Here is a 20,337-nt window from a genome sequence, read left to right as displayed (position 1 = left end):
AGAATAACAATGTAAAAACTTTATAAAATAGAACATATCACTCCCTTGCTCCATTTTTTATCTTCCCGTGCTGGCCACATTCATTGCCCATAACATCAAAAGCCTTTCTCTGCCAGGTATACACCTTCATAAATACATCACAAGCCACTGTACAGTCATGGTGGAGAGCAATGCTATTCCTTATCACTTTCTCCTTCTCCTCAGTAATGACAGACTAATTTAATGGTCCCCACGAATACAAAAAGCTAATAATTATTCCAGTGAACCATTGCTATTAAGTGGCTAATAATCACACCAGTGAACCATCACTATAAAGTGGCTAATACCAGCCAACTGTTACCATTAAGTGGCTATGCAGGGTTTTTATATGAAAAACAGTTTATCTTTTTTATGCAGTGCAGTCCATTTTATTTTCTGACAAGCAGAAAATGATGTTAATAATTGCTCACTGTTGATAAAAACATACAATAATATGTTCAAGTGGAACCAAGAGAGATTAACTTAACTGTAATTAAAATATTTTTTAAATTTAACACAGCATCAACATTGTGATATCGTAGTTGGTAACATTGCTTCTCTCGGTCAATATTACTGCTGTCGGTCTTGATTTGATGTCATCTGCTCCATGAGGTCATGATTGTATGTGGAATGCAGCATCAGACCAAGAACACCTGCCCTGCTCGCCATCATGTGGCGTATTTGACGCTCTTGTTCTATCAGCTCATCTATCTTCAGCCACTGAAAAACAGCAACTGTGAACATCAGCACTAGTACATTAGATAATAGTTTGGAGAAAAAGAAAGAAATTATGAACTGAGTTGAAAGATATTTGATGGTTCTGTTATAAACAGTAACAACTTACACATTTATCTACATGCACATTGATGGGTTTCCAGCATGCTGAAGTGTCAGCAACTCATGATGCTATTTCAACACGACGAACAGACAAAGTTGCAAAATAGTTCTTTTTATTACTTGATGATGACTAGTTTTGGGTTTTCATTTATAACCTATCCTCAACTCATCCATCTAATCAGAATAAATATTACTCCACATAGCAAAAAATCATGACAATCATTATCCAAAGGAGTCAAAGCAAGCCATCATAACTATTGTCATGCTTTTTTGCTATGTGGACTAATATTTATTCTGAGTGGATGGATGATTTGAGAATGGGTTTGAATAATAACATGAAACTAGTCACCACCAAGTTATGAGCTATTTTGGAGCACTGGCTGTTTGTCACATTGCTCTACATTTGCATCTAAGTGGCAACTTGTACCACTAGTTATTCCCTTTCTGTTCCACTCACAAATGGAGGGGGGGGGGGGAGGGGGGGGGGGGAGACTGTCTGCACGACTCTGTGTAAGTCCTATTTCTCCTATCTTGTCTTCACGGTCCTTACACGAAATGCATGTTGGCAGCAGTAACTTGTTCTGCAGTCAGCTGCAAATGCCGCCAGCCCCTTAAATTATCTCAACAATGTTTTTTGGAAAGATCATCATCTTCCCTCTGGGGATTTCCATTCGAGTTCATGAAGTGTCTCCATAATACTCGCATGGCATGCTTTATAGATGAGCTACATGTTTTCAAAATTCTACCAACAAAACCAAAGTTTACCATTCGCCTTCCCCCTACTACTGACTTTATGTCCTCATTTCATTTTGTATCACTTTGCAATGTTATGCCTAGATACTTAATCGTCACGACTATGTCGGGGAGAACACCATCAATACTGTATTCTTGGGGAGTACAACATCAATACTGTATTCAAAGATTACAAGACTAAAGCTACGTCGTCAGTAACTGACATTGTGATGGTTCCATGATTGTACAAGCTATGTTGTAAAAACAGCAATTGTCCACTAATTAAATGAACTTTTACTTTTTTCAAACAATCCCACATACTTAATGTGTGGTGTATAGGTAATCTATTAGAAACATTTGAGGTCTATATTTGTGTTAGCAACTGGAGTAGTTAATTTTGGTGTCCTATGAGAGAGTAGTGTTAAGAAGCTTTTTTTTTTTTTTTTTTTGTTTAGCTGAACTGCATTGAGATGCTCCTTGAATCTTATCTTGAAGCTTCTGCCTGTCTGACCAATTTAGTATTTTTGACAGGAATTGTATAATAATTTGTTTATATTAAATTTCTTATTGGGTTGGATGGATGTACCTACATTATGAATAGCTTAATGTTTCAGCTTATTGTTTGTGAAATAACTTATTCTTATATTTGTACTTTTGAGGAGACTGGCTATCTTACAGGACAAGCTTCATAGAAAGGGTATAGCAGCATATCTGATCATGCTTTTCGCAGATTGCATTGGCAAGGTGGTGGTAGATCTGTTGTTTATAGCTTTTATTTACCTGAAAGTTTGTCAACAAGGGAAGGATTGTAGCCACTGTTCCTGATTGCTGTTTTATTAAAATTAATTTCTTTTAGTTTCTCCATGTTATCAAGTGGGTCTTATGCATCCAATTCAGTATATCTCCGAGAGGTTATGGTAAGAGTGGATTGCTACTCACCATTACTTTGCGGTAATAAATTATGTACACAAGCCTTCCTCATGAATCAAAGTAAAAGTGAAAACCAAACCAAAATCGTACATTAGTTTCTGAGATTAGCCTAACTTATACAGACACTGTGGTGGGGATTTTGATTTAACTTAAAATGTAACTGATGAAAATTTCTTTCTCAGGTCTATTACTACAAACATGTTACCTAAAAACAATAGAATTATGAAAAGGCTGGAATGCTACTCACCTTTAAAATGACATGTTGAGTTGCAGACACACAAAACAAAGACAGTTACACACTTAGCTTTTAGCCAAAGCCTTCTTCAGAAATGAAAACACATACATATTCACACAAGCAAACACACCTCATGCGTAAATGACTACTCCCTCCAGCCACTGCAGCCAGAACGCCATCATGAATGCATGAGGTGCTTGTGTGAATGAATATTTTCTTTTCTTTTCTCAAGAAGGTTTTAGCCTAAAGGTAAGCAAGTGGTCATTACGGTGAGTAGCAATCTACTCTTTTCGTAATATTGTTGATATTCCAACCTGGACTTTCCATTGTTTGATTTCACCTAGAAATAACATACCTGTCGAACTCTCTCCATATCAATTTCAGCTCTCCGCAATCTTTCCCAATGATAGTGTTTCACACAGCTCTTTTTTGGTGCACGACAAAATTCGCCTGTAGGTTCAAATACATTTACCACCAGAGGACAGCCACATACCTGAGAGGAACAATAATGAAACAGAAATCTTTTTCTGACCTTGCAGTACAGATAATCTGATACAAATGGTAGGACATTTATTAAAACAACGCTTAGCCAAATGAATACTACATTACGTTCACTTTCAAGAAAACTATTCATCACGTTTTACACACACCTCAGTATCAGAAATCTTTGGTTCTTTTGAATGTTCTGGGCAGAGTACCTTCAGTCTCTTGCAATATGTCTGGTTTGCTGGATTATAATAGTCACAGAACATATTGTTACCCTCAATGCGCGTTTTGTATATAGATCCAAATGAAGACTGACTTTCGTACTAAAACATAAAATGCAAACGGTTAACAGAAAAAAAATAATCACAATAAAAATTTAATTCTCATTTTGTAAGAAATAAGGCTAAGAATTCATAGCGTAGTGATCTACCTTGTTGAAGCACTTCTCCATATGCTTGATGGCAGTTCGTGAATGTATCTCGTGACCACAAGTGATGCAGTACATGCTAGCTTCACATTCATCCTCTGCTTCCTCTTTCCAGTTAGGGTCAGCTACAGCAGCAGCTGCCCGATCTATCATAGCATCCAGTTCCTTATGCCGTTTATCAAGATCATGAAGAATAGCACGTACTTCCAACTGTTGTCTCCGTACACTTTCTAATTGTCTTTTATTGTTTTCTTCTGCAACACACGGTGAAAGGGACCATTCTTGGATACGTTGCGGCAAGACCTAAATGATAAGACACTTCCATCAGTATAATTTTCTCAGCAATTTTCAGTTATATTATTGACTTTAGTCTTTTGTTGTACTTTAATAAACAAAAGAATCTGAAAACAATAAAAGGTCTAGTTGTGGGCTTCACATAGAAAGTGATAAACAAGTTCACAGAGTGTCTGAAGAGAGAAGTATTTGTTGGTATGTGGCACTATGTGTACAGAATGAAAGGAGAGACAATTCCCCACGAAACACTTGAATCGTTGTTTAAACTGATTGTGTTATTCAGTAAAGCTGGTACTACGCTACAATATTGTTTAACTGAAAAGGTTCTACCAGCAGCTGAAACACAGTTTCTGTTTCAACTGCACTGCTTTCTATTCATTCAGGACCAGTGAGGTGACATAGATTGATTGTTCACTTGAGGGATCTCAATGAACTTCGCTGCAAACTAAACAGCCGCAACAAAATTTTTTGTACGGAACACCTTAATCACTGCCCCGCCCACATATCCTCCAGGGAATGTTTCAAAACCTGATATAATGGCTGTGAGGTTGTAATGCTTTATCTAATACCATTAAAGTGAAAGGAATTCTAGGAGCTTCCTCTGTAACAAACAACTTAACACCACCAGTAAGGTGTTCCTCCACTTTTTGCCACACCCAATCTAGTAAATGTTTTCACAGTTCTCTTTACTTTGTATTCAGTCTCATTACTCATTCGTATCTGCACTTTTCTCCTTACGTCTCAACGCCTGTAATTTTACCTGTTTAGGTAGTAACATGTTTTCAATCATTAATTTTTCTACATTCCATTACCTTATATGATGTTACTATGCATATTAACAGAACTCATCTCAAGTGATCGGTTTTTCCCACATACAAATCTCTGATACTGTCATTCGCTTCTATCCCATTCGTGTAGTCTTGATTTCTGGGTAGTGTGCTACCTTCACAGAATCATTTGGTCTTATTTTTTCCTCCCTATCTCTATTAACTATTGTGCATGTACAAAATTTTCTCATAGCTTTCAATACAACATTTCCTTATTCTGACAACAGCTGCTCTCTCATACAGCATTATTCACATTTACGTATTCATTTCAGTATGTTGAGGTTAACAAGAGCAACATAGAAGTGCAATTACTTACAAAAACAGCTTCAAAAAATGTATTCCTGGAAAGGACCTGCATCTACATTACATTACATCTCCATCTACATCGATTCTCCACAGTCCATCTTACAGCGTATGGTACCCCACATCCCTACCACTCATTTCCTTTCCTGTTCCACTGGCAAACAGAACGAGGCAAAAACGACTGTCTAAATGCCTCCACATGGCTCCCAATTTCTCGTGTCTTTTCTTCATGGTCCTTACATGCAATGTATGATGGAGGTAGCAGAATTGTTCTGCAATCAGCTTCAAATGCCGTTTCTCTAAATTTTCTTAATAGCTTTTTGCAGTGCGCCTGTGAATTGCTTTGATGTCTTCCTTTAATCTGACCTGATACGGATCCCAAACACTCTTGCAATTCTCAAGAATGGGTCCCACTAGTGTCCTATATGTAGTCTCCTCTACAGATGAACCTCACTCTCCTAAAATTCTCCCAATAAACTGAAGTCTACCATTCACGTTTCCTACTGCAATCCTCACACACACACATTCTATTTCGTATCGCTTTGCAATGTCGAGCCCAGATATTCAAATGATGTGACTGTGTCAAGCAGGATACTACCAATGCTGTATCCAAACATCACAGGTTTCGTTTTCCTACTCATCTACATTAACCTACATTTTTCTACATTTACAGCTAGCTGCCGTTCATCACGCCAACCAGAAATTAGGCCTACGTCATCTCGTATCCTCCTACAGCCGCTCAACTTCGACAACTTACTGTATACCACAGCATTATCGAGCAAACAACTGCACATTGCTGCTCACTCTGTCCGCCAAATCATTTATGTATACAGAGAACAACAGCGGTCGTATCACACTCCACTGGGGCACTCTCGACAATACCCTGGTCTCTGATGAACTCTTGCCATCGAGGACAACATACCTGGTTCTATAACTTATGTTTTTGACCCACTACCTGCAAACCTCTTCCATATGCTCGTACCTTCTGCACAGCTTGCAATGAGGCACCGTATCAAATGCTTTCCAGAAATCTACAAATATGGAATCTGTCCATCGTCCTTCAACCATAGTTTGCAGAATATCATGTGAGAAAAGGGCATGCTGAGTTTCGCATGAGAGATGCTTTCTAAAACCACACGGTTTTGTGGACATAAGCTTCTCAGTCTCAACAAAATTTATTATATTCGAACTGAGAATATGCTCAAGGAATTTGCAGCAGACCAATACAACGCTACATTTTTGTATGAAAAATTAGGAAAATTACTTGAACTTACAGTTGGCCTGTTTCCTTTTCCAATAAAAAAATTACATGAAAAAGAACAAAATACAATTGCACATGACAATGGCAAAGTAATTATAGTGAGTCCACAACATAAAATTTTGCTGTGTTACCTGATATATGCGATTTGCAGCAAGCTTCAGGCCACAAGCATCACTGCAGTATTTGCTGGAGGGTCTTGCAGGCTGTGTACAGCTTGGGCCATAACACTGACGCACAATGCCACCGTGCTCAAAAACTGTAGGAGGCATAGCTCCTCCACCATCTGAACTGGAGTCGCGAGTACGTACACGACGTCTCGAAGCTGTTGCAGAACGGTGGACGCCTATACAGAGTCTGTTGTAGCAGCGCGGTATCTGTCGTCCGTGCCTTATACCGTCAGTATTACGACAACCGTCACAGTGTCCACAGTCTTCTGTTCGGTAACAGCCTTTGCAACGTCCACATCGCTTTGACATCCTGGTTTTCTCATCGGCTAGAGGAGTAGAAATGAGTCATGTCCAACCCATCAGAGCTCACAATTTTTGCACAAACTGTTCTTTTGCTTCATAAAGCTAAAGAAAAAAAAATACAGCCAAAAATATATATCAGAAAAAATAATGGTTAGTCTATTATGACCAAAGTGATTCAAGAAACTGTTACTGGAGAACTGAACTATTATCGGAATGTAAAACACTCATAAAATTGACACACAGTCAAAATATAGCTGTTACTCGTTGTCTATATTTTGACTGTGTGTCAATTTTATGAATGTTTTACATTCCGATATAGCTGTTACTCGTTGTCTCCCCCCATGAACCATGGACCTTGCCGCTGGTGGGGAGGCTTGCGTGCCTCAGCGATACAGATGGCCGTACCGTAGGTGCAACCACAACGGAGGGGTATCTGTTGAGAGGCCAGACAAACATGTGGTTCCTGAAGAGGGGCAGCAGCCTTTTCAGTAGTTGCAGGGGCAACAGTCTGGATGATTGACTGATCTGGCCTTGTAACATTAACCAAAACGGCCTTGCTGTGCTGGTACTGCGAACGGCTGAAAGCAAGGGGAAACTACAGCCGTAATTTTCCCCGAAGAAATGCAGCTCTACTATATGATTAAATGATGATGGCGTCCTCTTGGGTAAAATATTCCGGAGGTAAAATAGTCCCCCATTCGGATCTCCGGGTGGGGACTACTCAGGAGGACGTCGTTATCAGGAGAAAGAAAACTGGCGTTCTACGGATCGGAGCGTGGAATGTCAGATCCCTTAATCGGGCAGGTAGGTTAGAAAATTTAAAAAGGGAAATGGATAGGTTAAAGTTAGATATAGTGGGAATTAGTGAAGTTCGGTGGCAGGAGGAACAAGACTTTTGGTCAGGTGATTACAGGGTTATAAATACAAAATCAAATAGGGGTAATGCAGGAGTAGGTTTAATAATGAATAAAAAAATAGGAGTGCGGGTTAGCTACTACAAACAGCATAGTGAACGCATTATTGTGGCCAAGATAGACACAAAGCCCATGCCTACTACAGTAGTACAAGTTTATATGCCAACTACCTCTGCAGATGATGAAGAAATAGATGAAATGTATGACGAGATAAAAGAAATTATTCAGGTAGTGAAAGGAGACGAAAATTTAATAGTCATGGGTGACTGGAATTCGTCAGTAGGAAAAGGGAGAGAAGGAAACATAGTAGGTGAATATGGATTGGGGGGAAGGAATGAAAGAGGAAGCCGCCTTGTAGAATTTTGCACAGAGCGTAACTTAATCATAGCCAACACTTGGTTCAAGAATCATAAAAGAAGGTTGTATACCTGGAAGAATCCTGGAGATACTAGTAGGTATCAGATAGATTATATAATGGTAAGACAGAGATTTAGGAACCAGGTTTTAAATTGTAAGACATTTCCTGGGACAGATGTGGATTCTGACCACAATCTATTGGTTATGAACTGCAGATTGAAACTGAAGAAACTGCAAAAAGGTGGGAATTTAAGGAGATGGGACCTGGATAAACTGAAAGAACCAGAGGTTGCAGAGAGTTTCAGGGAGAGCATAAGGGAACAATTGACCGGAATGGGGGAAAGAAATACAGTAGAAGAAGAATGGGTAGCTCTGAGGGATGAAGTAGTGAAGGCAGCAGAGGATCAAGTAGGTAAAAAGACGAGGGCTAATAGAAATCCTTGGGTAACAGAAGAAATATTGAATTTAATTGATGAAAGGAGAAAATACAAAAATTCAGTAAATGAAGCAGGCAAAAAGGAATACAAACGTCTCAAAAATGAGATCGACAGGAAGTGCAAAATGGCTAAGCAGGGATGGCTAGAGGACAAATGTAAGGAGGTAGAGGCTTGTCTCACTAGGAGTAAGATAGATACTGCCTACAGGAAAATTAAAGAGACCTTTGGAGAGAAGAGAACCACTTGTATGAATATCAAGAGCTCAGATGGAAACCCAGTTCTAAGCAAAGAAGGGAAGGCAGAAAGGTGGAAGGAGTATATAGAGGGTTTATACAAGGGCGATGTACTTGAGGACAATATTATGGAAATGGAAGAGGATGTAGATGAAGACGAAATGGGAGATACGATACTGCGTGAAGAGTTTGACAGAGCACTGAAAGACCTGAGTCGAAACAAGGCCCCCGGAGTAGACAACATTCCATTGGAACTACTGACGGCCTTGGGAGAGCCAGTCATGACAAAACTCTACCATCTGGTGATCAAGATGTATGAAACAGGCGAAATACCATCAGACTTCAAAAAGAATATAATAATTCCAATCCCAAAGAAAGCAGGTGTTGACAGATGTGAAAATTACCGAACTATCAGTTTAATAAGTCACAGCTGCAAAATACTAACACGAATTCTTTACAGACGAATGGAAAAACTGGTAGAAGCCGACCTCGGGGATATTCAGTTTGGATTCCGTAGAAATGTTGGAACACGTGAGGCAATACTGACCTTACGACTTATCTTAGAAGAAAGATTAAGAAAAGGCAAACCTACGTTTCTAGCATTTGTAGACTTAGAGAAAGCTTTTGACAATGTTAACTGGAATACTCTCTTTCAAATTCTAAAGGTGGCAGGGGTAAAATACAGGGAGCGAAAGGCTATTTACAGTTTGTACAGAAACCAGAAGGCAGTTATAAGAGTCGAGGGGCATGAAAGGGAAGCAGTGGTTGGGAAAGGAGTAAGACAGGGTTGTAGCCTCTCCCCAATGTTATTCAATCTGTATATTGAGCAAGCAGTAAAGGAAACAAAAGAAAAGTCGGAGTAGGTATTAAAATTCATGGAGAAGAAGTAAAAACTTTGAGGTTCGCCGATGACATTGTAATTCTGTCAGAGACAGCAAAGGACTTGGAAGAGCAGTTGAACGGAATGGACAGTGTCTTGAAAGGAGGATATAAGATGAACATCAACAAAAGCAAAACGAGGATAATGGAATGTAGTCAAATTAAGTCGGGTGATGCTGAGGGAATTAGATTAGGAAATGAGACACTTAAAGTAGTAAAGGAGTTTTGCTATTTAGGGAGTAAAATAACCGATGATGGTCGAAGTAGAGAGGATATAAAATGTAGACTGGCAATGGCAAGGAAAGCGTTTCTCAAGAAGAGGAATTTGTTAACATCGAGTATAGATTTGAGTGTCAGGAAGTCGTTTCTGAAAGTATTTGTATGGTGTGTAGCCCTGTATGGAAGTGAAACATGGACGATAACTAGTTTGGACAAGAAGAGAATAGAAGCTTTCGAAATGTGGTGCTACAGAAGAATGCTGAAGATAAGGTGGGTAGATCACGTAACTAATGAGGAGGTATTGAATAGGATTGGGGAGAAGAGAAGTTTGTGGCACAACTTGACTAGAAGAAGGGATCGGTTGGTAGGACATGTTTTGAGGCATCAAGGGATCACAAATTTAGCATTGGAGGGCAGTGTGGAGGGTAAAAATCGTAGAGGGAGACCAAGAGATGAATACACTAAGCAGATTCAGAAGGATGTAGGTTGCAGTAGATACTGGGAGATGAAGAAGCTTGCACAGGATAGAGTAGCATGGAGAGCTGCATCAAACCAGTCTCAGGACTGAAGACCACAACAACAACAACAACAACAACAACTCGTTGTCTGCTAGAATGGGGTGCTTATTATATTACTTAATATGACAGTGTGACTGCTTATCACCATCACTATTCAACAGTGCACTGAAACATATGAGAAGAGAATGGTCCAAGGACAACCCAAAGATGATGAGAATTCGAAGATACAAAAATGATACAACTTTAAACTACTTGGGATTAGCTGATGATCTTGTTCTCCTAGTCAAAAGTGTTCAAAAAGACAAACAAGTTAAATCACTATGAGAAACAGGACAGAAAACAGGCCTCAAAATATAGTTTAAAAAAAAACTGACATTGTGCTAACTCATCCACCACTAGCGAACAAAATTACAACAGAAAAAAAGGAAATAAAAATGGCTGATAAATCTAAATATTTAGGCGAAATCATAATATACAACCTAAATGAGAAACCGACATGACAAAATAGAATTAAAAAACTGAACAGAGCAAATTAACTACAACACAACAAAAAAGTCTACTGATATTTGCAAGATGAAAGTATTATGAAACAGTTACACAGCTAGAAACAACACATGCATCTGAAACAACCCTCAAAATAACTAATACAGCAGAAACTGATGGAGCATTCAAGACATAAAGAACAATAATTAGGATACACATAAATAAAAAATATCAAGTAAATGTACACATACGAGAATAGCTTGAAATGAAACAGTACAGTATCCAAGAAAAGAGAACCGCTAATGAGCACAATCAGGAAGAAATGCATTTCACTCTTTCGACATCTGATCGCAACACCATTGGCAAATTAGTAAGAGAACAAAATAAAAATTGCGAAACAGTAAGAACACATTAAACGGATTAAAGAAATTAAGAAAGATGTAAGAGAACTCCAAATAATGGAAAATCCAGGATGGAATGTAACAATATTATGAAAAGGAAAGTTTCTACTCACCATATAGCAGAGATGCTGGGTCGCAGATAGGCACAACAAGAAGACTGTCATGACTAAGTGCAGTTTCAGATGCCTGAGACTGCAGTCGTGTATATGAGTTCCGTTTGTGTGTGTGTGTGTGTGTGTGTGTGTGTGTGTGTGTGTGTGTGTGTGTCTAGTCTATTGTTGACGAAGGCCTGAATGGCCATAACCTTTAGTTGTGACAGTCTTTCTGATGTACCTATCTGCGACTCAGCATCTCTGCTATATGGTGAGTAGCGACTTTCCTTTTGATAACATTGTAACAGAACTACAAGTTACAATAAATATCATAAAAGAATAAGACAAAACTAAAATACTGCAAGACACACAAAGCAGATTACAGAAAGATCATTGAAGGACAACAGGAAGGGTGATCTCAAATGAAGAAAAACAAACAAACATACAAACAAACAAAGGGTGAAGAACTATCAGGCAGAAAAAAATCTTTATATATAATTGGAAAAAAAAAAGGATGATGAGACTTACCAAACAAAAGCGCTGGCAGGTCAATAGACACAAACAAACACAAACATACACACAAAATTCAAGCTTTCGCAACAAACAGTTGCTTCATCAGGAAAGAGGGAAGGAGAGGGAAAGACAAAGGGATGTGGGTTTTAAGGGAGAGGGTAAGGAGTCATTCCAATCCTGGGAGCAGAAAGACTTACCTTAGGGGAAAAAAGGACTGGTATACGCGCGCGCGCCCGCACACACACACACACACACACACACACACACACACACATATACAGACACAGGCAGACATATGTAAATGCAAAGAGGTTGGGCAGAGATGTCAGTCGAGGATCTGCCCAACCTCTTTGCATTTACATGTCTTCCTGTGTCTGTATATGTGCGGATGGATATGTGCGTGTGTGTGCACGCGAGTGTATACCTGTCCTTTTTCCCCCCCCTAAGGTAAGTCTTTCCGCTCCCGGGATTGGAATGACTCCTTACCCTCTCCCTTAAAACCCACATCCTTTTGTCTTTCCCTCTCCTTCCCCCTTTCCTGATGAAGCAACCTTGGGTTGCGAAAGCTTGAAATATGTGTGTGTGTGTGTGTGTGTGTGTGTGTGTGTGTGTGTGTGTGTGTGTGTGTGTGTGTGTGTTTTTTTTATTGTGTATCAACCAGCGCTTTCTCGTTCGGTAAGTTACAGCATCTTTGTTTTTTATATACCGTATTTACTCGAATCTAAGCCGCACTTTTTTTTCGGTTCTCGTAATCCAAAAAACCGCCTGCAGCTTAGAATCGAGTGCAAAGCAAGCGGAAGTTATGAAAAATGTTCGTACGTGCCGCCACAACTAACTTCTGCTGTCGAATATATGTAGCGCTATGCAGGCATGCTTTGTAGGCACAAAGATAAATACTGGCGCCAAAACCTATGCGTCAGTAAATAAATTTTTTTAAAAAAAGTGGAAGACTAGCTTTTTTTCTCTGCCGCGAGTTTCGAGCACTGCATTTTCATACATTATCCAACGAAGTAAATACAAATTCCGTATTGTTCATTTTCGAATGTAGCACCATTTCAGTGTACTACGAAAATCTGACTGGCAAGACTGTTTGGGATGTTTGTCAATATGGCCAACTCTACGTTCTGAATTTTTTCCTATCTGTGAGAAGAGATGGTTGCTAATAGGAACCTGATGAAATTTGAATCACATACAGTATTCTCTTCACCATAAGAATAATACGAATATAACCATTTTGCCATGTATTCTTTCGTGTTTGCTGCTATCTCATTTAAATCCTGTCTGCCTAATAAACTACGAAACTAGAGTGAGACAACAGCAAACACGGAAGAATATACGTATCGTGTCATGTTTATATTCGTATTATTCTTATGCCTAATAGTGATACTGTCAGAAATGAAGCACGGCAAGTGACTAGATTTTTAAATCTAAGATGACTCTAATTTCTGTGCAGAATTTGATGTAATAAAGAAGCAACCACAAAGATTTTCAAACGGAGAAAAATTTTCGGCTAACTCTCATTCAGAACATGTTCTATCATACGCAGTCTATTATTTGATTCTTGTTGATCATTATCAAAGAAAGCAGCAGTGTAAGTAACAACAAATAGCAGTCTCTTGCCATTGTTTCGCTAATCAGACGATTCCTCTCTCTCTCTCTCTCTCTCTCTCTCTCTCTCTCTCTCTCTCTCTCTTTTTTTTTTTTTTTTTTTTAATTGTACGCGGCGGTAGTGCGCACAAAAGCAAGCCATGCTGCGACCCGCGACAGGCCGTAAACACGCACTATCAGAATGCGACAAACAATGCATGACACAGTGTAGTAATGCATTTTCATCTTAAGAGTGATGCAAACACCTATAACAAAGAAAACGGCATTTATCAGATCAAAGCAAAATAAGCAATCGATTCAAACCAGACGAAGCAGGTGAAAAAGGAAGGGTATCCGTATAAATATGGACGGAGCGCCTGACGCATAGCAATGGCTATGTGGTAAAGCTTAACTGCTAAGCTTACGACTCGAACCAAACTACTGTAGCTGTATCGTCATTCATTCGACCTAAACTGTGTCTCATATTACAATGGACCTACTTTGTTTCTATTTGGAGGTGCGGCCTAAAACTTTTCTCTCCCCTTGAATTTTGAGTCTCAAATTTCAGGTGCAGCTTAGATTCGGGAATTTTTTTTTTTCCTTTATTTCGAGTCTCATTTTTCAGGTGCAGCTTAGATTCGAGTGCGGCTTAGATTCGAGTAAATACGGTATGTTTATATATAATTGTTCATATAAGCACTGTATTACTGAAAAGCATTATTGAATAACAACTCCCTGTATAACCCTTTGTAAAATGAACTACAATGGTCGAATGAAGGCAATAAAATAATAAAAATTAATAATTACTTAATTATAATTAATTAATTAGCCTTAAAAAGAAAGCAGAGCTGTGGGAAAAGCTCACAAGAAACTATCTATAACAGAAACCCTTAGTACTTCCTCAGAGGTGGTGAGGAAAACTGATAGAAACATTATGTAAATGGCTGTCATAATAAAAGGTGATTCTAGAGATGCATGAAACTATTTACTGTCAGCATACGCATGACAAATTTCAAAGCTAATTTAGAGAGGTCAGTGTGCAGTGAGAGAAGAACACTGAAGCAATTACCCGAGAATCAGTTTAGCTGAATACAGCAGTGTGATGGTACTTGGCACATGATCAAAAGTTGTTTGTCATTCTAAAAATTTGTAAATGGAAGTATGCATTTAGTGGGAAAAAACATAAGTGTAATTTTATAAAGCAAACAATATAATCACTGAAAATATCAAGGAAACATGACTGGAAAGAAAAAGTGAATCTTTATGACCCATTTTTGTTATGCTTTTCGAGATGGTTTTCTTGTTTGTTGTAGCGAAAGAGTGAGCTGAGCAAAACTCTTTATTTGTAATGGAGCAGAGTTTAAAATTAATCATGTGCAAAATGTACAATATGAAGTACGCAAATATTTGGGTGTTAATCAATCATTACATATAACAATTTAAGACAGTTTTAAGTCAAAGGACTTAACAAAGAATATGTCCAATTCGCCTCCAGTATAGCTAACTTGGAAATAATTACTGAAAGGAGTGGTGACATAATAGACCTCATAAGGATCACAAGAAACTAAAAGGTAGAATGTCGAACTTCACAATATTTACACACACTGGACAGTGAGAGAGCATCAATGAACTGATATACAAATATTCTTATGATGGCTGACTTGGCACAGCTTCATAATAATACATAAAAATTAACATGTCAATATTTAATTGCGTAATTGTTTCATATCTTCCTTGTGAGGTAGTCCACAGTCTTTCCCATTATTATTATTATTATTATTATTATTATTATTATTATTATTATTATTATTATTATTATGTTGAAGTAGTTCTAAATATATGTGAATCTATATCATTAGGCTCACTTATTAAACAAACAGCAGATGTACAGAAGATTGGTAATGTATTTCAAATTTTGCCAGAAGTTAAAATCAAATGAAAAATTACTTTTATTCACCATATAGCGGAGATGCTGAGTAGCGATAGGCACAACAAAAAGATTCACACAATTATAGCTTTGGGCCATTAAGGCCTTTATCAGCAATAAACACACACACACACACACACACACACACATACACACACACACACACACACACACACACACACCACACACACACACACACGTCTGCTGTCTCAGACAACTGAAACCACACTGAGTAGCGACTTTCCTTCTCTAATATTCTGGACTTTCCACTGTTTGATAGTACTTTTATTCAGTTTTTTCAAAAGCTGTTTAAAATAAAAAGACAGTTTAATTTTGTGCTCAGTTTTATTAAAGGCAAAATAAAACCACTGTGCCTAAGAAATGCAATACACACAGAAGAAAAATTATTTTTGGAACTGAGGTAAGTGTACAAAATTTCATACACTACTACGTTGGGCCACATTTTGAAGACTTGGCAAGTTGGTATTACTTTATAATACCAAATACAATGCCAGATGTGTGGAGGTTGAAGGATTGCTGACATAATTTGACAACTGATGTGTACTGCACTGTGCAGCTGTTATTTCACAGTCAGACACAAGATTACTTTTTTTTGCCCAATAAACTGCAGCTCAAGGCAAAGAACCCGGTAACAGGATATGTATTGCATAAACTGGCTCTGGGGGAAGAAAATAGCAGCAAAAGTGCTTGCCAGGCACGATTTGGATGTTACCCCATTTCCTGATTGCTTTTAATAATCGTATGTTGAAAGCTTATTTGAGAAGGGTTTCTATATCACAATCAGACAAACAAATCTATAACTATAGGTTATGCCATGCTCGTCAAGTGACAGAAAATGCCTCTGGGCTATTATAGTCCTAGTGCTGAAGTACCCAATATGGCTGACGACCTGATATTATTGGCGATGTGGTTTACAGTTTGCTACACGACGGTTGACTTGAAACGAAAGATACCCCATTTTATGGTTACAATGTTAATTAAGCAGCCAGTCAAAACAACACACTTAGCTTTGCTAGTTTTGGAGGATTTTTAAACAGCAACGGATTTGAAATCGAAATCAGAGAAACTCAGATTCCTTCTGCAGTGAATATGGTTCTGTGGCATGGCAAGAGGCAGCTGTTTACAACGGGTTGTGAATAACAGTTTATACAAGACAAAATGTACAGACTTTCGCCTTTTTAATACATTCATAACAATTCTCATAAATCATCCACTAAAATATTCCTGTATTCCTCACGTCCTATATCATAAATTACGGAGTATCTTGACACACTTTCATTAACTTTTCTTCATCGGAGGCTGAAAAACTTATTTTTGTTGATCAAATCAATATGTTTGCCCAGTAAAAGCAGTCTCGGGTTACGACACAGTTGGTGCCAGCTCTGCTGCTGGTTCTCAAATGGGGGTGCGGCCTGCTCCCAAGGCAGATGTACAGTGGCGACTGACGCTGTTGCTATGTTCCACGTGCCTCACCTTGGAAACAGTGGAACCAGTGGTGCCACCTGTGCCTGGTCTGTGCTACTTGCCATCTGCGGACATGGTTGGAATCCCACCTTATGAGTTACATGCTGCAACCAGTACATTTGTCAACAGGAATCACGACATAATTCCAAGAGAAATGAGACAGTCATGATCATTAAGGGGGACACAGGGATTGTGACTATCTAGGGTTGTCATTACACAGAAGGCACCATCACTAACCCCCCCCCCCCCCCCCCCTCTGTTCTTGTATCACTAAGAAAATGAGCACCTACTGGGAGAAAGAACAGATAACTTTAAACACAACGAAAAAAGTTTTTATATGTTTTATATGTTTGGAAGTGGATGTCACACTTGGGAAGACAATCTTTCTTCTGGTCATAATGCAAATTTTATACTGCAGTTTAACTTCTACTCATTCCCTTACGGCTTTGTTCTCATGACTTTACAGGCTTATTCACACGTATCCCCACGGTTTCAGAAGATAACACTGCAAAAACCACAGTACCTACAGAAAGTACACACATGCCAGTGGATAAAGCATCTCATCTCTTCAATTTTTCAACTCACATTACAGATGCCCAATAAGGGAACCATTTGTGTTGCAACCAATGTCAATAGGATGGTCTAATTCTTGCTATACATGTCGCAACACTTCATGTTCAATATCACTGACCACAATAATCATTCTTTCTTGCAACTCTTCCAAATTAAGTGGTAGTGGAGAAAGGAACACGATTTTTACACAACTCCATAAGAATAAATCACATGTAGTTAAATTAGGTGATCATTGAGGCCACTTAAGAAGAGGGCAGTCATGATGGGAATCCACATTCAATCCAACACTAGTATTATGAAAAGTTAATTGTAATGTGTCTTAACCCTTTCCACTCCAATGTCGAGTGCCACTCGACATCGCGAAATTTGTTTTCTGCTCCGATGTTGAGCCTCATTCGACACTATTTTTCGAAGCTCTCAGACGTATTTTGAGTCTACTAGGCATTATTGCTGCAGTGTGCTGCCATCTAGGAGAACAGTGTTAACTTGGTGTCGAACAGTAGCAGCTGTGTTATGTGAAAGATTGTAATTATTACGTTCAAGTCCACACGCTCGAAATGGCTAGTTTTTCATGCACAGTCCTTTCTGAGGAAGAGATTTTAGATCTTTTAGAGCAATCTCTAAGTGAAAACAAGAGTGAAAATGATTCTGATTATGATAGTGATTCATTTCAAAAGAATTCGAGTGACAATGACGAAGAAAACAAGTGACAATGTGCATGTTTCTAGTGATTCAGCAGAGGATTCGTGGTGAATGTGGAGCGACACTGACACTGACTTCACAGATTTTCCTTTTGACGAATCAAAGTGATGTTCTATAACAGAAAGTAGTTCTGCTCCATCATCACCCATCGGAAACTTTCAATTAATTTTTACAGATAACCTATTTCAACAAATAGCTGAATCGAATAGGTATGCTACATCAAAAATACGTAAAGTGACACCACTTCCACAACATTCTGCATGGTGGGACTGGAGAAATGTTACCATGGAAGAAATGAAACGCTTCCATGGTGTGCTACTGAATATGGCATTACGAAAGTGCAAGAACTTACAGGAATTTTTTTCAAGAGAATGGTTACAATCATCCAACTTCTTCCCAGACTGTTTTAGTCGCCGACGAATTATGCAAATTTTCTGGGCACTTCATGTTTCTAATCCGACAAGTGCTACACATGTCAACAGTCAGGTTCAGTCACATCTGAGTAAAGTGAAAAATGTACTGAATTACTTGTCTGGCACGTTTCTCGAAAGTTATCGACCATATCAATATTTAGCTGCTGATGAATCTACAGTGTAGTTCAAGGGTCGTGTATTATTCAAAATGTACAATCCTCAAAAACCAACAAAATGGGGACTCAGAGTTTATGTAATTTCGGATTCATCAAATAGTTATATCTGGAGTTTGATACCCTATTTGGGCACTGTAACAACTGAGTCATTGAATTGTCCACACTTGAATTTTTCTGAGAGAATAGTTCTTTAGCTGCTAGCTAATATCAGAAATGCTTCAGGGCAATCAGGGTATCATTTGTACACCGACTGTTTTTATACAAGTGTCGCATTAGCTGACGAGCTGTTGAAACAGAACACGCATCTCACAGGAACGATTCAGGCCAATCGCAAAAACCTTCCAGCTGCAATCGAGAAAGGAGCTCTGCGTCTAAGGAAGCACGAAATAAAATGCCTCCGCAACAACAAAATGATGGTTCTGGCACGGCAAGATAAACGAACAGTTCTCGTGCTTTCTACAAAAGCCAATAACTCAGTGTCACTTACAGAAAGCAGAAACAGAAAGGAAAGGGAAGAAATAAAGAAACCAAATGTGATTATTGATTATACTTCAAAATGGGTGGAGTTGATCGATCTGACCATTTTATTCCTAGTTACGGTTTTCTAATGAAAAGTCTCAAGTGGTGGCGAAAACTATACTTCTGGCTGTTGGAGGTAGGACTTGTAAACAGCTATTTACTATACAAGAACCACTGTGAGAAAAACAACTCGACAATACCCTCTCACAAAGCATTCCGTAAAAGTGTTATAAGAGGATCAGTTGCCGAAGAAAGAACTCGAGGACAGAAAAGAGGACGTCGTTCAACTTCCGACGACGAGGAATGCTCGAATGGAAAGTTGCACATTATCGACAAGCTTCCTGGGAACAAGCATAAGGATTGTGCATTGTGCTCAGACAGAAAATAGAAAGGTGTCAGGCGTGGAACCGTGTGTTACTGCGGAACACGCTCACGAAACCCAGCTCTCCACCCTGAAGAGCGTTTCAAAAAATACCACACTATGGAAAGCTTTGTACTGTAAAAGCTTATGTAGATATATGAATGAAAGCACACGTTTTGTTTTAATGTATACCCCTATTGTCGGCCAGCGGCCACTTTGTTTCCACAAAGAGATCCACGCAAATCTCTGCGGTGCACTGCCACCCGGGCGGCGGCGATTTAAATAAGAGCACGGGGAGCCGCCCAGTGTCTGCCTTACGGAGTGCAAAGGGTTAAGCTATGAATGAAATTCAAACAGTTTTTCTACTATTGGACAAAATTTAATACCGAGGAACGTGTTTGTTCGGACACTGTGACGCGACATACCTTACAAAACTAATTATACTGCTTTTTAACATCAACTTAACCCTCCTCCTTTGTAACATAGCAGCAATATCTTATTTTCTATCAACTGTTTATAAATACCACCTGGAAAACAAATAAACTTTGTTGCACATGACACTTTTTAATTATTATTTTTCTCTATAAAATTTGGCTGTTCTAAAACACATTAAAGATCAGATAAGAAAGAACGAGACTGCTCATATTACTAAGGAAGCACTTAGTGTGAAGTATTTGTAAATGACTGTTTTTCAACTTTCAACTATGCCTTTATGCTACAACAAGAGT

General features: G+C 38.7%; 1 protein-coding gene across 3 annotated transcripts in view; it reads right to left on the bottom strand.

Annotated features, from left to right (window-relative positions):
* Nucleotides 1–374: 374 nt before the first annotated feature.
* The window catches only part of LOC126187401 (CXXC-type zinc finger protein 1-like), a 74,447-nt gene continuing 54,484 nt past the window's right edge, over nucleotides 375–20,337 (bottom strand). The window contains exons 3-7 of one of the 3 annotated variants that reach the window (XM_049928464.1): nucleotides 6,482–6,843; nucleotides 3,669–3,968; nucleotides 3,403–3,561; nucleotides 3,108–3,245; nucleotides 375–738 (exon numbers count right to left, since the gene is read on the bottom strand). In XM_049928464.1, coding sequence (XP_049784421.1) covers nucleotides 589–738; nucleotides 3,108–3,245; nucleotides 3,403–3,561; nucleotides 3,669–3,968; nucleotides 6,482–6,843 — 1,109 coding nt within the window. In that variant the 3' untranslated portion in view covers nucleotides 375–588. The remainder of the gene's footprint in view (nucleotides 739–3,107; nucleotides 3,246–3,402; nucleotides 3,562–3,668; nucleotides 3,969–6,481; nucleotides 6,844–20,337) is intronic. The other 2 variants (XM_049928463.1, XM_049928461.1) reach the window with 2 other exon arrangements.

Source organism: Schistocerca cancellata, chromosome 5, assembly GCF_023864275.1.
Source record: "Schistocerca cancellata isolate TAMUIC-IGC-003103 chromosome 5, iqSchCanc2.1, whole genome shotgun sequence".
Lineage (NCBI taxonomy): Eukaryota > Metazoa > Arthropoda > Insecta > Orthoptera > Acrididae > Schistocerca > Schistocerca cancellata.
The sequence above is the reverse complement of the archived record's forward strand: the minus strand, read 5'-3'. Positions and strand labels throughout refer to the sequence as shown.